General features: G+C 43.6%; 1 protein-coding gene across 2 annotated transcripts in view; it reads right to left on the reverse strand.

Annotated features, from left to right (window-relative positions):
- The window catches only part of dcxr (dicarbonyl/L-xylulose reductase), a 49,993-nt gene that overhangs the window by 10,060 nt on the left and 20,167 nt on the right, over positions 1-19,766 (reverse strand). The window contains exons 2-5 of one of the 2 annotated variants that reach the window (XM_054736398.2): positions 16,588-16,685; positions 7,682-7,836; positions 7,553-7,595; positions 67-166 (exon numbers count right to left, since the gene is read on the reverse strand). In XM_054736398.2, the coding sequence (XP_054592373.2) occupies positions 67-166; positions 7,553-7,595; positions 7,682-7,836; positions 16,588-16,685 (396 nt within the window). Of the gene's footprint in view, positions 1-66; positions 167-7,552; positions 7,596-7,681; positions 7,837-16,587; positions 16,710-19,766 lie in introns of both variants that reach the window. The other variant, XM_070545337.1, reaches the window with a different exon arrangement.

The following is a 19,766-nucleotide window of genomic DNA, read 5'->3' on the forward strand; positions in this document are numbered from 1 at the left end:
GCCGGCTATTAGCCCCCAGCCCGTTCAATTGAGGCAGATTGCTTAGTTGTCCCTTTTTTTACTCACAGTAGACGGAGTGGTCCCTGAGGGCACGCTGCGAAGCCTGGCTCGACACGTTGACTATGGAGCCTCCTGACCCACGAGCCTTCATACCACGAGCCACTACCTACACACACACACACACACACACACCTTTAACACAAGTAGCTTTCTTCAGCAACTAATCTGGACATTAGGTGACAGAAAAACACCATCTGTCTGGCCTCCGAATGCAAAAGCTCTGCTGCAAAGAAGCCATAAGATCTTTGCTCAAGGCCTCAGGCAGGACCCAGACTGCTACAACTTCACTCTGAATAACAGTTAACCTCCTCGAAGTTCCTACGTGACTTTACAGCTAATAAGTTGAAATAATCATGTGTTGAATGAACAAGATGTTTAAATCAAATGTTTGAATAATCTGTGCTTAATCCATTATGGCTTCAAAATGAATATTTTAATGAATATTGCTCTTACAATGATCCATTTCAGATATTACCTACACCACATCAGTATGTGTTTAATTTAACACATTTATCAATATCTACACTCATACACATTACAATAAGATAATTATTAACGTTAACATTCACCTCACATAAGTGTTATGTTGAGTGTATGCTAAGTTTTCTTTTATAAATTCCAAAGTTTGCGTGGAAAATTGCTTACGCAGTTTTCCGACCCCGTTTTGTGCGTAAGCAAGCTTGATAAATGAGACCCCTGATTCTTATCCGAGCTGCTTCACATTCGGCTGCGAACCGCTCCAGTGAGAGCCGGAGATCTCGTTCTGATGAAGCCAACAGGCAGGGGCGCCGTAAAGCGGTGAAAGATTAGGAAGATTCTAAGGGCCCACAGCTGTCAGGGGCCCAAAAAGTTTCAAAGTTGAAATTAAAAAAATTTAAGTTTAAAAATCACAAGTACTTTACTTTGCAGTATTTTTTCGCATTTTCTTTTAGTCTTTATGAAATGTGTATTTATTCAGTGGTCCCTACTTTATTTTGACTAATTAATTTGTAGGCATCCCTACGACGCGCTTCTGGATACTGGTTCAGATTTTACAATCATGAGCAGGTCTCTTTTCGACCGCGTCTGCCTGGATGTAGGTGGAGGCGTACGATCCTTGTGCATAAACTGTCTGTGTCTTCTCTCCTTCTACAGTGCTCTTGTCTTCCAAGTCTCTGCTCCAATTCACAATCGGTCCTTTGACTTTGACACACCCCGTGTACATCTGTGAGAGCGGTACCATGCCCTTGCGCATAGGCGTCGATCTTTTGAAGCGCTTTGAAGCTTTTATCGATTTTGGAAAAGGGGGACTGAGGGCAGGTGTTAGAAAACCCCTGCCGTTCATTCCGCCTTCTGACCCAGACTCTCACTGCCTTGCGGTTGGTGACCCTGAGCATGGGGAAACTGCATGCTCAATGCCGAGCTCAGAGTCTCCATCAGAGATCCCCTCTGATGTTTTTTCTCAAATTGAACAGGCCGTGGACCAAGCAGATGCTCTTACCAACGATGTTGAGTGAGACTAGCTACGACAACTTTTTTAAAAATACAACGACTCTCTCGTTAAACATCAGGACCTCTTCGTGGCTTGTGACGCCCTAGAAACGTCACATGACATGCACATCTATTGGCATAAAGTCAAAGGACATTCTCGTGCACCCAGAACTGATAAGGATCTGAACAACCTTGCAGACTCTCGTGCCAAACAAGGTGCAGCCGATGGTACCCCATGGGTCTTCAATCCCTTGTGGCTCCCTGAGGATGTGTCTCCTCGGTCTGACCCACCACATGGGTCCACCTTCAAACCATCTGAGGGTGTTGTGTCCGTTCAACCCGTCTTTTCTGGTAACGATCTTGTCAGTCTTCAGTCCCAGGACCCTGCTATAAGCAGGATGATCCTGTACTTTTCTGATCCTACAACTCATCTGCCTTCTTCCGTCGAGCTTGACTCCGTTTCTGAGCTCCATGCTCTCTTTCGTGTTCTTGTCACGCCGAGAATGGTTGAAGGATTGCTGATGCATGCCTCCGAGCCTCCTTCGCCGCCTGTCCTCGTGGCGCCACAGTCACTAAGGGGGGTGCTTGACCACGCATGCTCATGACTCTCCCTCCACCGGACACAAAGGTGTCAATGCCACATTCGGTGCCCTGAGCCAGGTTGCTTATTGGCTGGGGATGCGTCGCGACGTCTCAGACTATGTACAGCATTGTTTGGTTTGTATTCAATGTCAGCCATTCAACCCCGCACACAGAGCTCCCCAACAGAGAAAGGGACCGTCCACACCGTGGTCGGACTTGCAATTCGACTGGGTGGGGCCTCTGACCAGGTCCAGCAGGGGTAATAAATACATCTTGACCGTGACCTGTGCATTCACCAAGTGGGTTGAATGTTTACCAGCACCTAATGACATGGCACAAAAACCAGCTATTCTCTTGATGGATCACATCTTATCCCGGTTCGGTCTTCCCACTCGGGTTGACTCCGACAGGGAAACTCACTTCACCTCTGAAGTGATGGAACATCTTTGGCGACTGTTGGATGTGAAGGCCAATTTCCACATTAGCCATCACCCCCAGTCTTCTGGCCAGGTCGAGAGGATGAACTGGACGGTTATCAGCATGTTGAGGAAGTACGTGTCCTCTAATCACAGAGACTGGGATGTGAAGCTTCCGTTGGTCCTCATGGCCATACGGGCCACCCCTCATGAGTCTACTGGTGTCTCCCCGTTTGAAATGATGACGGGTAGACAAATGACCCTGCCACTTCACCTGCTGTACCAGCCAGTTAAGCCTGAGGCTGACCCGGCTTACATGAGTGAACAATATTTGCAGGACCTGAAGAACCATCTGCCTGCAGCGTTCTCATTTGCACAGACACATCTGGAGAAATCAGCTGAAGGCAGGAAGGCTTATTACAATAAGAAGGCCTCACATTCTCGACATAGGTGATGAGGCCTGGTTCTACATTTTCGCTCCTAAAACTGGTAACACAAAGAACACCTCTGGGAAGCTGGCTAAGAAACTTTTGCCCAAGTGGTCAGGCCCATACCTGATAACAGATAAGCCCTCTCCAGTCGAGTATCAGATCAAGATTACCCAAACAAACAAGGAGCCCGTCTACAAATGGGTCCACAGGGACCAAATCAAACTGCACAAGGGTTCCACTAATTTGGTCAATGCGACCACCAACAACTTACCGACTTCGACAGGGGGGTGATTTCGCGACTCGTCGGTTCCATAGCTCTCTATCTCGAGTTACACAAGTTTGTCTAGGTTTGTGTGTGTGCATGGTTGTCCTTCCTGTTTATACATGACGTGCAGACTTGGGTGATTGGAGATGAACATGCTGTGGGTTCCTGAAGTCAGGTAATCAGGTAGTTAACAGTAGATGGGTTTAGTCCACATATTGCTGTTATCCAAATTGGTTTTTGTTTTCACTAATCTTAATTCCTTATGGGTACATTCACATGTAGGTTGGTTACTAACTTCACTGATTTACATTTTAGTGCTCTTTGACACTCATATCTATCTTTTTATAGAATTTTACTACAGTGATTTTTTTGAAAACTTTATGATTAACTTTGTTAATTTACCATTATGGGCTACAACCAATTTTGCCCTTCATGTTGATTATACTTTTACTTACTGCAGTGATTTCTCCCATACACAGTATAGGGTTTTATTAATTTTACTCTTTTTGCACCACTTTTTCCAGTACACGTGGTGTATTGCACCCATTTTTTCACTTAAAACGCTAATTCACATAATTGCTACACATAGTACATGCAGGCACTCACAGTGCTAGGTTTTTTGTTTATTAATTAGCATTAGACGCCATTTTGTTGTGTCTACATTGAAGTGCCCATGTGCTGTGCTCTCTCTCCTCTTCTGAGTTTCGTCGATGATCCTCGCTTCCTGGGGGTGGACCTATAATTCGTCACCCGATTCTACTCCTCCTGATGGGTGTTCCGGCTCGTAGGACCTGGACGTTCGTGGATTCCGGCAGGGCTGCTGGGATACTTCGCTCGCTGGGACCTAATTTGCCTGCTGCTCTTTCCCGCACTGAATCACAATAAGTGCAATTACAAAGATCAACATACTGTTGTGGAAGTACTACCTACCCGTGGATATATAAAGTTGCTCCTGCTTCAAATTATTACCTCCTCGTGGATATCTTAATAATCTGCTGACTTGTGTGCTTCCAAAGTAATCATGCGAGACTGTTGAAACAATGTACTGTTCTTCGGAGTGGGGCTCGTACCTCACCACTATTGGCCTCTTCCGGGGGAACTGCACCTTCCCCTGTCACCGGAGTCCTTTTAGGACTCTGGTTTGTTCAACGCCAGGTGGTCTCTACACGGACCACTGTACCACTGAAAAGGGGGGATATGTAACAGAATGAAATGACAGTTTTCCACCTAAAAGTCATTTCCCCCTCTCCTCAGCAAGAACTAATCTGCATGAGATATTGCTCAAGGTCTCATGCATTTGCTCCAAACTGTTTTCCCTTCCAGCCCAAGAGAAGAATGAAGACAAAGGACTCTTTCTTTTTAATAAATCAAAGAACTCTATTTTTTTTAATAAGCTAATCAAACAAAGTGTTAGTCAATAATAAAATGTGAACCAATTTGTGAAATGAAAATATTAATTACTTGATATTATAATCCTATAGAATATAATAAGTAATATGACTTTAAATGTTGCCACTAGAGACTGATTACACGCAGCGTTAAGAGACGACACATTGCTTTACTGATCCAATCAGAATCTGCCAGATTTGACGGAGGAGTGGTTTTGGTGGTGTTTGGTAAATCTGTCATCTTTTCATTCGACCATAAACCAAAACATCCAAATTATTAAACTATGCCCACGTCATCTTTAACGCCAGTTCAAAGCGTTCTAGAGAAGTTGTCGGAGTGGCCAATCCGTAACTTTCCTCTTCAGCCGAAAGAACCAACGACAAGCTGGATAAAATCTGTTGCATTTTACCAACCAAGCAACGGCTCCTTTCAGAATACAAGCTGAACCATAATGACCCAGTTTTGGGTCTCGCTAGATGCCAACAAAACTGTCTTGATTTGGAAGTATCTCAAAGACTGGTCTGGTCGGCAACCGCTGCTTTTCCTACCGGCTTCGGTTCCAGAGAGGGTCAAGCTGGACCTCGACATTCCTGATCTAACGGGGACTTCCAAAAGGGTATGTAGGCCAACAGGATGGCGTCTTATGTGTTTATTAATCTCCAAATCAAAGCTTAGCATGAAGACATCACCTTCACTCCCATCAGAACTAATCGTTACTTCGGATTTGCTGGTTCTGAACAACATTCCCCACTACACCATTCTCAGTCTCACTTCATCTTGGTTATACCATAGACCCGCTTCAGGGGTAAAAGACCAAATTGAAGCTGATACGGGCAAGTGGTGCTCACTGCAGAACCACAAAGGTGGAGCTGCACTAGAGTCAGCCCTGCCCATTCCATCAGAGTCAGTCCAATTCCTTCCAGTTGTCAGACTTGATAGCATTCTGGAACCAAAGAGGGTGTTATCATCTAAAATGCAAGATTGAGGACTTGAGTTGAGAGGTTAATTGAACCGTTTTTGTAAAGGTTCCATATAATTAAAAATCTGACTTTTAGAACGTTTTACCATGTTATATTGTCATTTCCTCATAAGAAATACGCCAAAGCCATTTTTGGCCTCATTCACGCATTTTCCTCCCGTATCAGCTTCTATTTGGCCCTCTCCGACGAAGCGGGTCTGGTCTTGGTTCTCAAATCTGGATATTCTGTGAATTTTCTGATAAATTATTTCTGATATGACCTCTACTGAGACACCGCCGAAAACCATACATCACATCTACAAAAACACACTGAATGGAACAATCACATGTGACGCCACCAGCTTGGTATCAGATGTGGTGGTGAAGTGGTTGTGCAGTCATCTTGGCAGGTAGTTTTGCGCAGGTTCGCCTCCCAGTAGCGGCGCAATCTTTTTTCTTCTTTTCTAGCTACACTTGCCAGTACTATGTTTTTAACCATTTATTGGTTTACCATTTAAAATATAATGACTAATGTGTTTTTTTACTTATTTGATTATTTAGCCAGTGTGAGTCCATTGTGAGCAGCGTTTCAACTAAAATGCTGTTTAGGAACGACCAAATTCAAAGAACTCTTAGAGACATAAATATTTTGCAGAAAATAAACATTACAACTAAAATATAAACAAATTAAATGTTTCAGCTGGATAAATAGATCGTTACCGACCCCACCGAGAGTCGAACCGGCATCAGCTGAGGGGAAAGTAAAACTTAAATTAAACAATCTTGCCACTAACCAATTGTCCTTAAATGCTATTGTAGGTCGGTTCTGTTAGAGCGGCTACAGACAGATATTTGCTAAAAGAAACCTTTTCATTTTGGGATATATTCAGGCTTTGTCATGTAGCAAGTTATATTTGTCTTGTTTAATTGGAGCATAGAGCATAGCATTAACATTTGTAAACTAGTAACAGCCGTAATTCATGTAGGTCAGGTTAGTTTGCGATAAAATAAAATAAAAAAAAGTCAGTGGGCTGGCTGTTTGCGTGAGTGGGCGGGGCTGACTCTGGTGCAGCTCCACCTTTGTAGTTCTGCAGCGAGCACCCTCTCGATACGGGAGGAAAATGCATGAATGCAGCCAAAAAAGTCTTTGGGGCATTTCTTATGAGGAAATGACAATATAACATGGTAAAAAGCTCCAAAAGTTTGATTTTTATTATATGGAACCTTTACAAAAACAGTTCAATGAACCTCTCAACTCCATCCTCAATCTTGCATTTTCGGTGATATTAGCTATGCCACCCTCTTCGGTTCCAGAATGCTATCAAGTCTGACAACTGGAAGGCATTGGACTGACTCTGATGGAATGGGCGGGTCTGACTGGTGCAGCTCCACCTTTGTGGTTCAGCAGCGAGCACTACTTGGAGAAACAGTCAGCTGGCTGTGCAGAACTTACAAAACTACATGACTCTCACGACAATTTAAGGAACAAAGTAGAATCCAGCTACTGTTACTTTTAATATTAAAATTAAAAATGCTAAACATTCCTTTGTCATTTAAAGATTAGTCACCTGTGAGTACTTGCTTATAATTGATATCCAGTTTATGCAAACATCTGCTATTTTCTAACTGAGCTGAGCTGAGTGAAAATATGGGGTTGGAGAAGTGGAGGGGCGCCTAATCACAAACGAGTTTTGCTTTTATTATTTATATAATTTGCAGATAGACAAATGGACGAAAACACAGGAAATGAGATTAAAAATATTTTTGCCTCGTCGCTTTGGTGACCCTATGCGTCACATACACTACATACCCAGTTTTGCGCCACTGCTTAAAGATTGAACAGCAGCAAGCTACCTCTGGCAATGGCTGCTAACTGTAGACATTCACTGGAAGTGTGTTTATGTCAATATAAACGTTACTGAGTTATCTTGTTTGAAATTGCATCAATAATAGAAAATATTGATGTAATTCCCAATCCTACCTGAGACACATGCAGTACAGCTCTCACATTCACACTGAAGGATCTGCAAAAGTCAACAGATCACCACAATGAAAAGCTCAGTCCGTGTTTAGTGTTGCACCATCAGTAAGACCATAAAATAATTCTTACTGGTCAAACTGGTCAGGTGTGACCTCCAGAAACGGCTGTAGGCTGGCGTAAGCAGCGTTATTCACCAGGAGAGAGACTGGGCCGATGTTCTGCAAAGCAACCTCAGTGGCCTCCCAGTCTGCAAGGTCCACACAGACTGGGGTGATGGATGGGCACTGTCAGAGGAAGTCAAATAAAAATATGCCATTCAGGTGGTTGAAGAAGAAGCATATCGGATTAGATTTGTGCCAATAGGATCAAGAAAACCAATTTGAAGATCAAACAAATATTAAGACATTGAGAGAGAAAAAATATGTTTCAAAAGAAAAACTTATGATCTGAATCAGATTCTTAAAAACACTTTGATGGTCAAACAAAAATTAAGAAATTGACAGAACAAAAATATTGACTAAAGGAAAAAATTTTTTCAAAAGTAAAACTTATCTGAATCTACTTCTTAAAATGAGTAACAAAGTAAGTTTCCTTTTTCTGTTTGCCTCCATGTGTTTTTGTTATCAGTTTCCTTAGTTTCGTTCTCGCTGCTCACAGCTTTGCTCTCACTACCAGATTTGCACTTACACTTTCTGGCTTTCTCCTTTGCAATCCCTGAGTTTTTGGTTGCAATTCTGACACAACCCTTTCAGGTCGGTGGGACTTCTGAGAAGTCCTCTCCCATAGGACAGTGGTTTCTCTTGAGTGACAGTTCAGTGACCCGGAAGTGATGTAGCCTCCAAGACTTTTTTTTCCACCTCGGTCAACAACATGAATTTTGAGCCCCAAACTCAATTCAATTCAAAAATACTTTATTAATCCCAGAGGGAAACTGATTGCTGTAGTAGCTCAGAATAATAATAATAATCAAGTCATCAAAGAGGTGTTGTATATTACAATGGCTGTTGGCAGGAAGGATCTCCAGTAGCGGTCAGTGTTGCAGCCAAACTGAAGAAGCCTCTGACTGAAGACACTCTTCCGTTGTCAGACAGTCTTGTGAAGAGAACGCTCAGGGTTGTCCATCATGTTCTTGATTCTCTGGAGAATCCTTCTTTGCATCATCTCCTCCAGTGGTTCCACAGTCGTCCCCAGAACAGAGCCAACCAACACGTTTTTTCTGCTGTCTGTGGTGTCTTCTAAGGATCTAAAGTGAGTATTGATAATATATTTTATCTTTTCTTAGTTAATCTGTAAGTTAAGCCACTTTTTAAGTTGGTTTTAACCAGAAGTTAGCTCGCTAGCTAGCTGCTAAGCAATACATAAACGAGCCAAAACGTATTGCGAGTCTGCTGGGAACGTTGGGCAGAGTCTCCTGTCAGAAGGAGCTTCAATTCCCATCTCCGACAGAACTTACAAAACCTTTTGGGGGAGGCGGGGGACATAGAGTCCGAATGGGCCCAATTCCATGCCTCCATTGTTGAAGTGGCCGACCAGAGCTGGGGCCGCAGGGTCATCGTTGCATGTCGTGGCGGCAACCCCCAAACCTGCTGGTGGACACCAGCGGTTAGGGATGCTGTCAAGCTGAAGAAAGAGTCCTATCGGGTTTTTTGGCCTATGGGACTCCAGAGGCAGCTTATAGATACTGGCAGTCCCAGCGGAATGCAGCTTGGTTGGTCATGGAGGCAAAAACAAGGGCATGGGAGTAGTTTGATGAGACCATGGAGCAAGACTTCCGTACGGCTTCGAGGAGATTCTGGTCAACCATCCGGCGTCTCAGGAGAGGAAAGCAGTGCTCTACCAACATTGTTTACAGTGGTGACGGTGTGCTGCTGACCTCTACTCAGGACGTTGTGGATCTGTGGGTGGAATACTTCGAAGACCTCATCAATGCCACCAGCACACCTTCCAGTTAGGAAGGAGAGTCTGGGGACGTTGATTTGGACACTCCAATTACTGGTGCTGAGGTCACTGAGGTGATCAAAAAACTCCTCAGTGGCAAAGACCTGGGGGTGGATGAGATCTGCCCGGAGTTCCTTAAGGCTCGGGATGTCGTTGGGCTGTGTTGGTTGACGCGGCTCTGCAGTATCGTGTGGACATCTGGGGCGGTTCCACTGGATTGGTAGACTGGGGTGGTAATCCCCCTATTTTTTAAATGGGGGACCACAGATTGTGTTTCAAACGTGGAGGGATCACACTTCTGTGTCTCCCTGGTAAGGTCTATTCAGGGGTTCTGCAGAGGAGGGTCCATCGGATTGTCGAACCTCAGATTTAGGAGGAACAACGTGGTTTTTGTCCTGGCCGTGGAACACTGGACCAGCTCTATACCTTTAAGGGGATATTGGAGTGTGCATGGGAGTTTGTCCAATCAATCTAAATGTGTTTTGTCAATTTGGAGAAGGTGTACTCCAGGAGTATGGGGTACCAGGCCCTTAGATTAGTGTTTTTAAGTCCCTGCACGAATGTTGTCAGAGCTTGGTCCGCATTGCCTGCAGCAAGTCGAGCTTGTTTCTGGTGAGAGTTGGACACCACCAAGGCTGCCCTTTGTCACCGATTCTGTTCATACCTTTTCTGGACACGATTTCTAGGTGCAGTCAAGGTGTTGAGGGGATCTGTTTTGGTGGTCTAAGGATCAGGTCTCTGCTTTTTGCAGATGATGTGGTCTTGTTGGTTTCAACGGACAGTGATCTCCAGTGTTGAGGGTCTGACCTCATGAGGAAATTACTATGCAGTGATTTTCTCCAAAATGACTGCTTAAATTGCTCTGAAAAAGCAGATAATAACATCAGTGCCAAGAGACACTTCATTTTCCATGATGCTTTGCATAGGGAAACAATGTGATGATGTCACCGCCAAGGCGGAGCACGGTTCTGTACATGCGCAGAACGAACCACAACAACCAGCTCAAAACTATAAGTTTCAGTGCAAAACGAAACTTAACTGTTCTTGTGTACCAGTTGCACTGGTGTAAAGGACACGCTGCTTAATCCAGCTCCATTCAACTCAAGCACGCACGAGGCCTGGAGGCTGAAGAGTGCGAACACTGAGCCGCTGGAAAAGCAACTCCAAAACCATCAAGCTCACGGAGACGTTGTAAGTTATCAAACTCAGCACAAAGAAACTTTGCTCTCTCTGTCCAGCTGATCCCGTGGAGAAACACCAGTGGGAGAAACAACGGAGAAGCGTAAATCACATCTGACCAGGGAACACAAAGGGACGCCTTGCTTTGCCCCGGAACAGCTGTTATCTCCTGCAAGTTTTTATTTCATTTAAACTTTTACCTTTTCTCGTCTCCTCTAGACCAAGATAAGCAGTCGACCGCGTGACTTGCTTCAAATTATCAGACGGTTTTCTCTATCTTCTGTAATCAAACACGTTATAGATATATATCGTGAAGTAAGATCTTTTGTTTATTGTTTATTTAATCTGGGTTACTGTCGGTAAACTGTGGCCAGGCTGCCGACTCTGTTTAGATTAAATAATTAGTGACCTTTGTTGTTTAAGAGTCTAAACTTTTGAAGTGTTACAGTTAAGTTTTACCATGATTTTTAAGCCACTAATGCAAGCTAATTCCCTTTTGTCTGCATCTGAGAGAGGAAAGTCAGCTTACAGCTCACACAACTCCAAGGACACACACTCCCCACACACCTGGGAAAACAAAGCCCCATTCATACATCCTCCATCTCACACACACACACACACGTACGTGTTTTTAGTGCTCTGGGAGGACGAAGAATTCATTCACACACACACACACACACACACACACACACACACACACTCATACGTGTTTTTAGTGTTTGTGGGGACATCCTCTATTACACACACACACACATCTCCAATTATATCAAATTGTTTTGCATTATTAATCTCCTTGTTTAATTAAATGTTATAAAATTCAGATTTTGGGTCAAGGGACTTTGTTTGTGTTGGTTGAAATTTCTGCTCCTAGGATTCACATCTTTTTGATAGACTGATAAGAGTTTTGGATTCATTTCCCTTTCTAATTAAAGGGAATTAGGGATGAGTACCGAATTCGGTACTTTTTAAGGTACCGACCGAATTCCATAGTACCGACCGAACACCGATTCACGTCATTTCAAACGGTGCCTCGTTTCGGTACTGCCAAGACAGTTGCGCATGCGCAAGAGCGTTATGTCGCCGGTCCCTGCGAGCCCGTTGTAAACAGAGCAAGCATGGTAGAAAGAACGCACGCTAAAGCTTGGGTCCACTTCACTAAATGTGATGGGTAACTGGGTGATGAAACTAGCGACAGACAACGATCTAAGTGAGACATCCTCATCTTAATCTGCTCCAGTAGGTAAATAAAATGTTTAAGATAACGTTACCTTGATTTGTTAGCTTCCGTTTCGCTAATGGTGCGTTCGCTTTCTCCTCGGAACTCCGAATTTCCGACTAGAAGAACATGAACGCGCTCTAAAGTTTGGCTTTACTTTACTAAATGCGACGGGTGATTGGGTGAAGGTAAAACCAGTGACAATTATCTAAGTTTGAGGCATCATCGTTTTAATCTGCTCCAGCAGCGAAATAAACTGTTAAAGATAACGTTAGCTTGATATGTTAGCTTCCATTGCCACCATTGTTATCAGCTAATGGTGCGTTCGCTTTCTCCTCGGAAATTCTAACTTCCCAGTAGGAAAAATCAAATGAAAAAGGACGGCAAAAGGAATGAAGATACACAGTAAATTTAGTTCACAGTAAAGATGTTTGCTTCAGTTTAACTATCAGCTTATAAAACTACAAGGACGATGTTAAAATACAAACTTGTATGTTATTTATCGTGATATTTATCAAATATGGTTATATATTGAGAAAAATATATATTTAATTATAAAAGAGAATTAAAATAATAAACACTCAAAAGTATCGAAAATTGGTACCGTTATGTACCGGTATCGACTCGTAGGTACCGGGAATTAGTACCGGATCGATTCAAATGTCAAAGGTACCCATCCCTAAAGGGAATGGTGCCCTGTAGATACGTAAGAGTATCTTAATTAATTAATACATCGGTAAATATTCCCATATTTACAGAATTTATTGAAGAATCCAAAAGTAATTAATTAATTACTAATTACTCGCTCCTAATTACCCCAACACCAGCTTTCGATGGAGGGGTTCGCAGCCTGGGATGAGGATCAGGTCCTCTAAATCTGAGACCATGGTCTTAAATCGGAAAAGGGTAGAATGCCTTCTCCAGGTCAGGGATGAGGTCCTGTTTCAAGTGGAGGAGTCTAAGTATCTCGGGGGTCTTGTTCACATCGATAGGTGGAATGGTGCTGCATCTGCAGTGATGCGGGCGCTGTACCGGTCTGTCGTGGTGAAGAGAGAGCTGAGCCGGAAGGCAAAGTTCTCGATTTACCGGTCGATCTATGCTCCTACCTTCACCTGTGGTCACGAGCTTTGGGTAGCGACCGAAAGAATGAGATCACAGATTCAGGCAACCAAAATGAGTTTTCTCCACAGGGTGACTGAGCTCTCACTTAGAAGCTCAGTCATCTGGGAGGGGCTCAGAGTAGACCCGCTGCTTCTCCACGTCGAGAGGAGCCAGTTGAGGACAGTTGGACTCCTCCCTGGTGAGGTTCTCTGGGCATGTCCAACTGGGAGGAGACCCAAAAGAAGACCCAGGACACGCTGGAGGGACTACGTCTCTCAGCTGGCTAGGGAACGCTTTGAGATTCCCCCCGAAAAGCTAGCCCAAGTAGCTGGAACAATTACTGCTGGGCAACAACATCAAATATATTATTTATCAAACACCATCATCACTATCATTGAAAATCAAAATAAAATAACCATGCTCTCTGCCCAACTCTTCCATCACGTGACATTCCTGTTATGGGCCCTGAGCAATGCTCACTAGGAGCGGTGGACCCACAACATAAACACGATGAGTCTCTCTTAAAATTATGAAAATTTACTTTATTTGAAACTTCTTGAGACTGCGCATACAGGTGGGATGCTCCAACAGGCCTGTAGGGACAACCATAAAAACACAAGGGGAGAGGATTTAATCCACCATCTCAACTAAAAATACCCACTTAGGAGAAGAAAACAGACTTCTCGAACCAACTAACTGGAAAGAAAATTTAACCCTAGTTGGGAGTATAGTCACAAACGTGGTTTGGTGGCACACAAAGGGCGCTGCCGCCTAAATCTCTAGGGCCCCACTCGCAAACAAAGCTGGCAGTAAGCTGGCTAATGAAAAAGCTAAAGGTGAGTGAGCACTCAACAAGTATTTTTAATTAATGCATAGGTTCTAAGACCAACAAAGGAACTCATCCATAACACAATAAATCAAAAGGAGCTTTAAACTTAAGGAGTCAAACGAGGGAAATTCAAAATGAGTATCAAAACTTAAGGAGACAATGAAGGATTATATCAAAAGGAGCTCTAAACTGAAATGAGACTGATTAAGGGAAGGGAGTGATGACAGTCTGTGAATCAACTAGGCGATGAACTCAGGGGTACTCATACTCTCTCAAAGATCCCAGCAAAAGGGCCTAGAACCCAACCACACAGAACGCTCCGGACATCAGCTCAGGGATCTCATGAAACTCGTGTTCCAACCTTAAACGTAGCAGCTTTCCTTCCTCTCGACACCTCTCAGCGTGTCCTCCCAGTCCGGTCTCTTTTACAGCTCTCTCTCCAGCTCTTAATCACCTTCGGAACATCCAGTCGGCGCTCAGTCCTTTCTCCAGCTCAGCAGTTCCTTGCTGCAACCGATTCCTCCTCTCTCCAGCTCCTTCTTCACTCTCTCCATCGCACATACACTTCCGTTTGCTCTGTGCCTCCTCTTCAACTGTTGGTGCAGGCCTCTAAATTAGCTGATGCGCACCAGCTGCCCTGTCAGGAACAGCAGCAGCCTTTAAGTGTCAAAGGGTTCCAGATGATGGCGCCCTCTGGTGGGGGAGTTAAGCTGATTCATGGGGTTCACCTCTCAGGATGAACAGAGGAAGTATAACTCAGAAGCCTAAATACAGGGGGCAGTAACAATTCCCATATTTGATGGAGATCCACTGCAATACCACCTTTCAAATGGGCATCTGAACAAGGAGTAGAAGAAAAGGCAAGTAAATCTGACTGCATGTACTACTTGGAACAATTCAAAAGAGGGCAGCTAAGGGTACTGGTTAGAAACTGCCAGCACATGACTCCTGAAAGTGGCTACATGACAGCAAAACCGCTTTTAAAGGAACATGTTGGAAATGAGTACAAGATTGCTGCTGCATACATGGACAAGGTGCTGGCATGGCAGTCAGTAAAGTCAGAGGACGCCAAAGCACTTCAAGCATGAGCTCTGTATTTGTGTGGATGTGCAATGTGATGCAGGAACTTGATTACATGGAGGAGCTAGACACGCCATCAAATGTAAAACTCATTGTTTCCAAGTTACCATTCAAGTTAAGAGAGGGTTGGAGAGCTAAGGCTCATGACATTTTGGAACAATGTCATCACAGAGCTCAATTACAAGACTTAGGGTTGTTTCTGGAGAGACGTGTAAAGATCTTGACTGATACCATACATGGAAACATTGAACAAAGCAAAACAAGCTGCTTTCGACCATCCAATTCTAAGCAACAAAGTTCTGGTGGACCAATGGGGAGCTTTGCTACAACTATAAAGGCAGTGAACTCCAGCCATAAACATGTGTCGGATGATTCACATGAACTTTGTTGTTGCTGCTCGTGTGCTCACAATCAGGAAAACTGTCAGAAATTCTGAAGCAAGAAGCACAGAAACAAGATATCATTTTGAAAGGAAAAGGGAGTCTGTTTCGGCTGCCTGGGTTTTGGACACATTAGTCGTAATTGCACGAAACGTTTGAACTGTGAGATCTGTGGACAACAGCATCCTTCGGTGCTTCACTTAACTAAATCTAGTGAGAACTCATCACCCATCAAACTCTCACACGGACATGTGGTCATTCAGGGGCTGGAAAAGGTGACTGCTGTCTATTGTTCCAGTGTGAGTTCAATCCATTAAAGGAAATAAAGTTGTTCAAACGTCTGCGTTCCTTGACCCTGGCAGTTTGGCTACATTTTGCACAGAACAGCTCATGAAAAAATTACAAATCGATGGAAAGAGGACTCAGTTTCTTCTTACAATAATGGGACAGGAAAAGGTTGTTCCAGCCCATTTATTGCATGGATTAGAGATTGCAGGTTTCAGTGACAGTACTTTTCATCTGTTACCTGAGGTTCTGACACAGAAACAAATGCCAGCCTCAAAGGCTAACATTGCAACTAATGCAGATCTACAAAGGTGGCCTTAAGCTTGGTTTATGCTTGACGCATTTACTTAACGCTTGGAGCAGATTAGCGTCCCCTCCTCCTGAGCGGGAGCACAGATTACTGATGCGCTCCAGCTTTGGCACAGCACGCTCCTCTCCCCGCAGACGTGCTCGTCCCAGCGTACCGCCGCAAAAACCCCTCACTGCACGCCTTATACACTTTTTTCAGATATGCATGAACATTTTTATTTTTGTCTCATGTTTAAACATTCTCAAAGTTCAAGCCTTCAGACGCAGAACACAAAGCGCTGTAAAAAAAAAAAAGGGTGCAAAATGGAGCTAAAAACTTGTGTGAAAGGTGAAGCGTTACTGCACTGATGTTCGCTAATATTGGTCTGAAACCGTTTGTCTGTGGTGTCACGTGTGCATAAGCAACAGGTTCCCTTTTGGTTTTAGTTTCCGTTACATAAGGAGATGTTGTTGGAGGTTGGTTCTGTTTCTGTGGGTAAACACTCAGGTGTCAGATCTGTTGTCTGAAGAGCTGCAGAGCATCAGTTCCCATTTTCCATTTATTTACACTTAATTGTGATTGATTACCCATTAACCATGGACACATACAATTTGTCAGGGTCAAATATGTTAAATCAATTGGCAGTCGTCATCATGGCACAACTGGACAATAAATAAAAAGCCAATGCAAGACGAGACAGTAATATAGGACAGAGTGTGTTTAGGAGATGAGAGGTACCTCTTGAACCAGGGTGTCCAGATCAGCCTGTGTCCGTGTGACTGCTGTGACCTTTGCCCCGCAGCGTGCTAGAGCCAAGGCTGTGTGTCGGCCAATTCCTGAAGCACAAAATATCCATAAAACTGAAAAAAGTTCAAACAGAGTAGTCTATAAAAATAAGTATAATAACTGGCTTATAACACCACATACTAGCCACAATTTAGATCTTCCTGACTTCGTTTTTTACACATACTGTGGGTCACCTGTGGACTTCTTCTGTGAGGCTCCTCCATGGCGGTATGGTGTTTCCTGTTTCCTGTTTTCAGTGTGGCACTGCGTGTAGCCGTTTGGTGTTTGGGGCTCGCTAAAACTGATTTAATTTCTCTGTACTTGGATATCTCTGAGTTATTGTAGCACAAAAGCACGCTAAAACACACATTTTCTGTTGTTCCACCTAGCTTTTAGGGAACCATTTGAGTTTGCACGCAGTTTATTTGGCGTTGAACAGTTTGCTCGTCCAGTTAGCTTAGCCTCAGCACGGCTATGGCTACTTCTGTCTCTGCTTCTCCGTCTCCTATCTCTTGCTCTCTGTGTCAGATGTTTAGTTACTCCTCTGCCTCCTTTAGTGATAATGGTACGTGTAATAAATGTAGCATTTTTGTAGCTTTGGAGGCGAGGGTGTCGGAATTGGAGGCCCGGCTCCGCGCTGTTGAAAAGCCCGTAAACAGCCGTAGCTACTTAGCTAGCGCGGGGCTAACTAGCTCAGAACCACCCCGTACCGGTCCTCCAGCAGAACCCGAGCAGCCGGGACCTCAGGACGGCTGGGTGACGGTACGCAGGAAGCATAGAACCCAGCCCGTGGGCCACCACCAACCCGTCCACGTTTCTAACAGATTTTCCCCGCTCAGTGACGCACCCACTGACAAGCCGACTCTGATCATTGGCAGCTCCATAGTCAGAAACGTGGCATTAGAGACTCCAGCAACCATAGTTAAATGTTTACCTGAGGCCAGAGCGGGCGACATTAAATCTTACCTGAAACTGCTGGCTAAGGATAAGCGTAAATACAGTAAGATTGTTATTCACGCTGGCGGTAACGACACCCGGTTACGCCAATCGGAGGTCACTAAAATTAATGTTGCTTCGGTGTGTAAGTTTGCCAAAACAATGTCGGACTCCGTAATTTTCTCTGGCCCCCTGCCTGATCGGACCAGTGACGACATGTTTAGCCGCATGCTGTCCTTCAACCGCTGGCTGTCTAGGTGGTGTCCTGAAAACAACGTGGGCTACATTGATAATTGGAAAACTTTTGGGGAAAACCTGGTCTGATGCGGAGAGACGGCATCCATCCCTCTTTGGATGGTGAAGCTCTTCTTTCTAGGAACATGGCCAGTTTTATTAGTCCTCCATGACTACCCAGGGTCCAGACCAGGAAGCAGAGTCGTAGTTTAACCCACCCCTCTGCAGCTTCTGTACTGTTACCCACCCACTACCCCATAGAGACAGTGTCCTGCCCACGGCCAAAACCACACAGATTAAATATCAGGCTTAATAAAGCAAATCATGGAAATCTCATAAATATTAGAACAAATTCAACTGAGCAGAAAACTAGAAAAATTAAATGTGGGTTGTTGAACATTAGATCCATTTTTTCTAAGACTTTGTTAGTTAATGACTTGATTTGTGATAATCAGATCTCTTTGCTCTCTCTCACAGAATCCTGGCTGCAGCAAGAGGACTATGTTAGCTTAAACGAGTCGACTCCTTCAAATTATTTAAATCATCACATTGCTCGAAGTACAGGGCGAGGAGGAGTGGCAACCATTTTTCATTCGGACTTATTAATCAACCCCTTACCAATTAATAGCTACAGTTCGTTCGAACATCTTATTCTTAGTTTTCCTAATCCAGATTGCAAAACTGTAAAACCACTCTTATTTGTAGTTTTATATCGTCCACCAGGCCATTACTCTGAGTTTTTGGATCAGATCTCAGATTTTTTATCTGATTTGGTGCTAAATACTGATAAGGTCATTGTAGTGGGGGATTTCAACATTCATGTGGACATTGAAAATGATAGCCTCAATGTAGCCTTTAGTAATATCTTAGACTCAATTGGTTTCACTCAAAGAATACATAGCTCCACCCACTCCTGCCATCATACATTGGACCTTGTGCTGACTTATGGCATTGAGTGTGAGGAAATAATAATCTTTCCACATAATCCAGTCCTCTCGGACCACTTTCTGATAACCTTTGAGTTTTTTATAACTGAGTTCTCGAGACATGAAAGTAAATTTCATTATAGTCGATCTCTATCTGACAACGCAGTTGCGTCTTTTAAATCAACTGTTCCATCTTTACTATCCTCAGCATCTCAGAGGCATGTAGCAGAGGGCAATATTTTCAGTTGTAGCCCCTCACAAATTGATGCCTTAGTTCATCATGTTAATTCCTCTTTACGTGTGGCATTAGATGATGTTGCCCCTTTAAAAAAGAAGGTAATTAGGGACAGGAAGTTGGCTCCCTGGTTTAACTCTCATTTACGAGCTTTAAAACAAAACTCTAGGAAATTGGAGAGAACATGGCGCTCTACGCACCATGAGGAGGCCTACCTGTCCTGGAAAAATAGTCTTGTGCTTTATAAAAATAAGCTTAGACAAACTAGAACTGCTTATTTCTCAGTGTTAATTGAGGAGAATAAGCATAATCCTAAATTTCTTTTCAGTACAGTTGCTAAACTTACACAGAATTGTAGCTCTGAGCCATCTATTCCCTTAGCCCTCAGCAGCAATGACTTCATGGGATTTTTTACAAGTAAAATTAATTCTATTAGAATTAAAATCTTTAGCATCCTCCCTAATGCGATTTCTTCTTCCTCAGTAAGTGAGGCAGCATCAGAGGTAACTGTAGAACCTCATCTGTGTTTGAACCGTTTTGATCCAGTTGAGCTTTCAGAGTTATCAAAACTATTAGCTTCATCTAAACCTTCAACTTGCATTTTGGATCCAATCCCAACCAAATTATTTAAAGATGCATTTCCTTTGGTTACTGCCCCCATTCTAAATATAATCAATCTATCCTTAGTAAATGGGTATGTACCACAAGATTTTAAGGTTGCTGTAATCAAACCTTCACTTAAGAAGCCTTCTCTGGATCCAGATGACCCAATGAATTATAGACCAATATCTAACCTTCCA

The sequence above is a fragment of the Nothobranchius furzeri genome, chromosome 16, assembly GCF_043380555.1.
Source record: "Nothobranchius furzeri strain GRZ-AD chromosome 16, NfurGRZ-RIMD1, whole genome shotgun sequence".
Taxonomy (NCBI): Eukaryota; Metazoa; Chordata; class Actinopteri; order Cyprinodontiformes; family Nothobranchiidae; genus Nothobranchius; species Nothobranchius furzeri.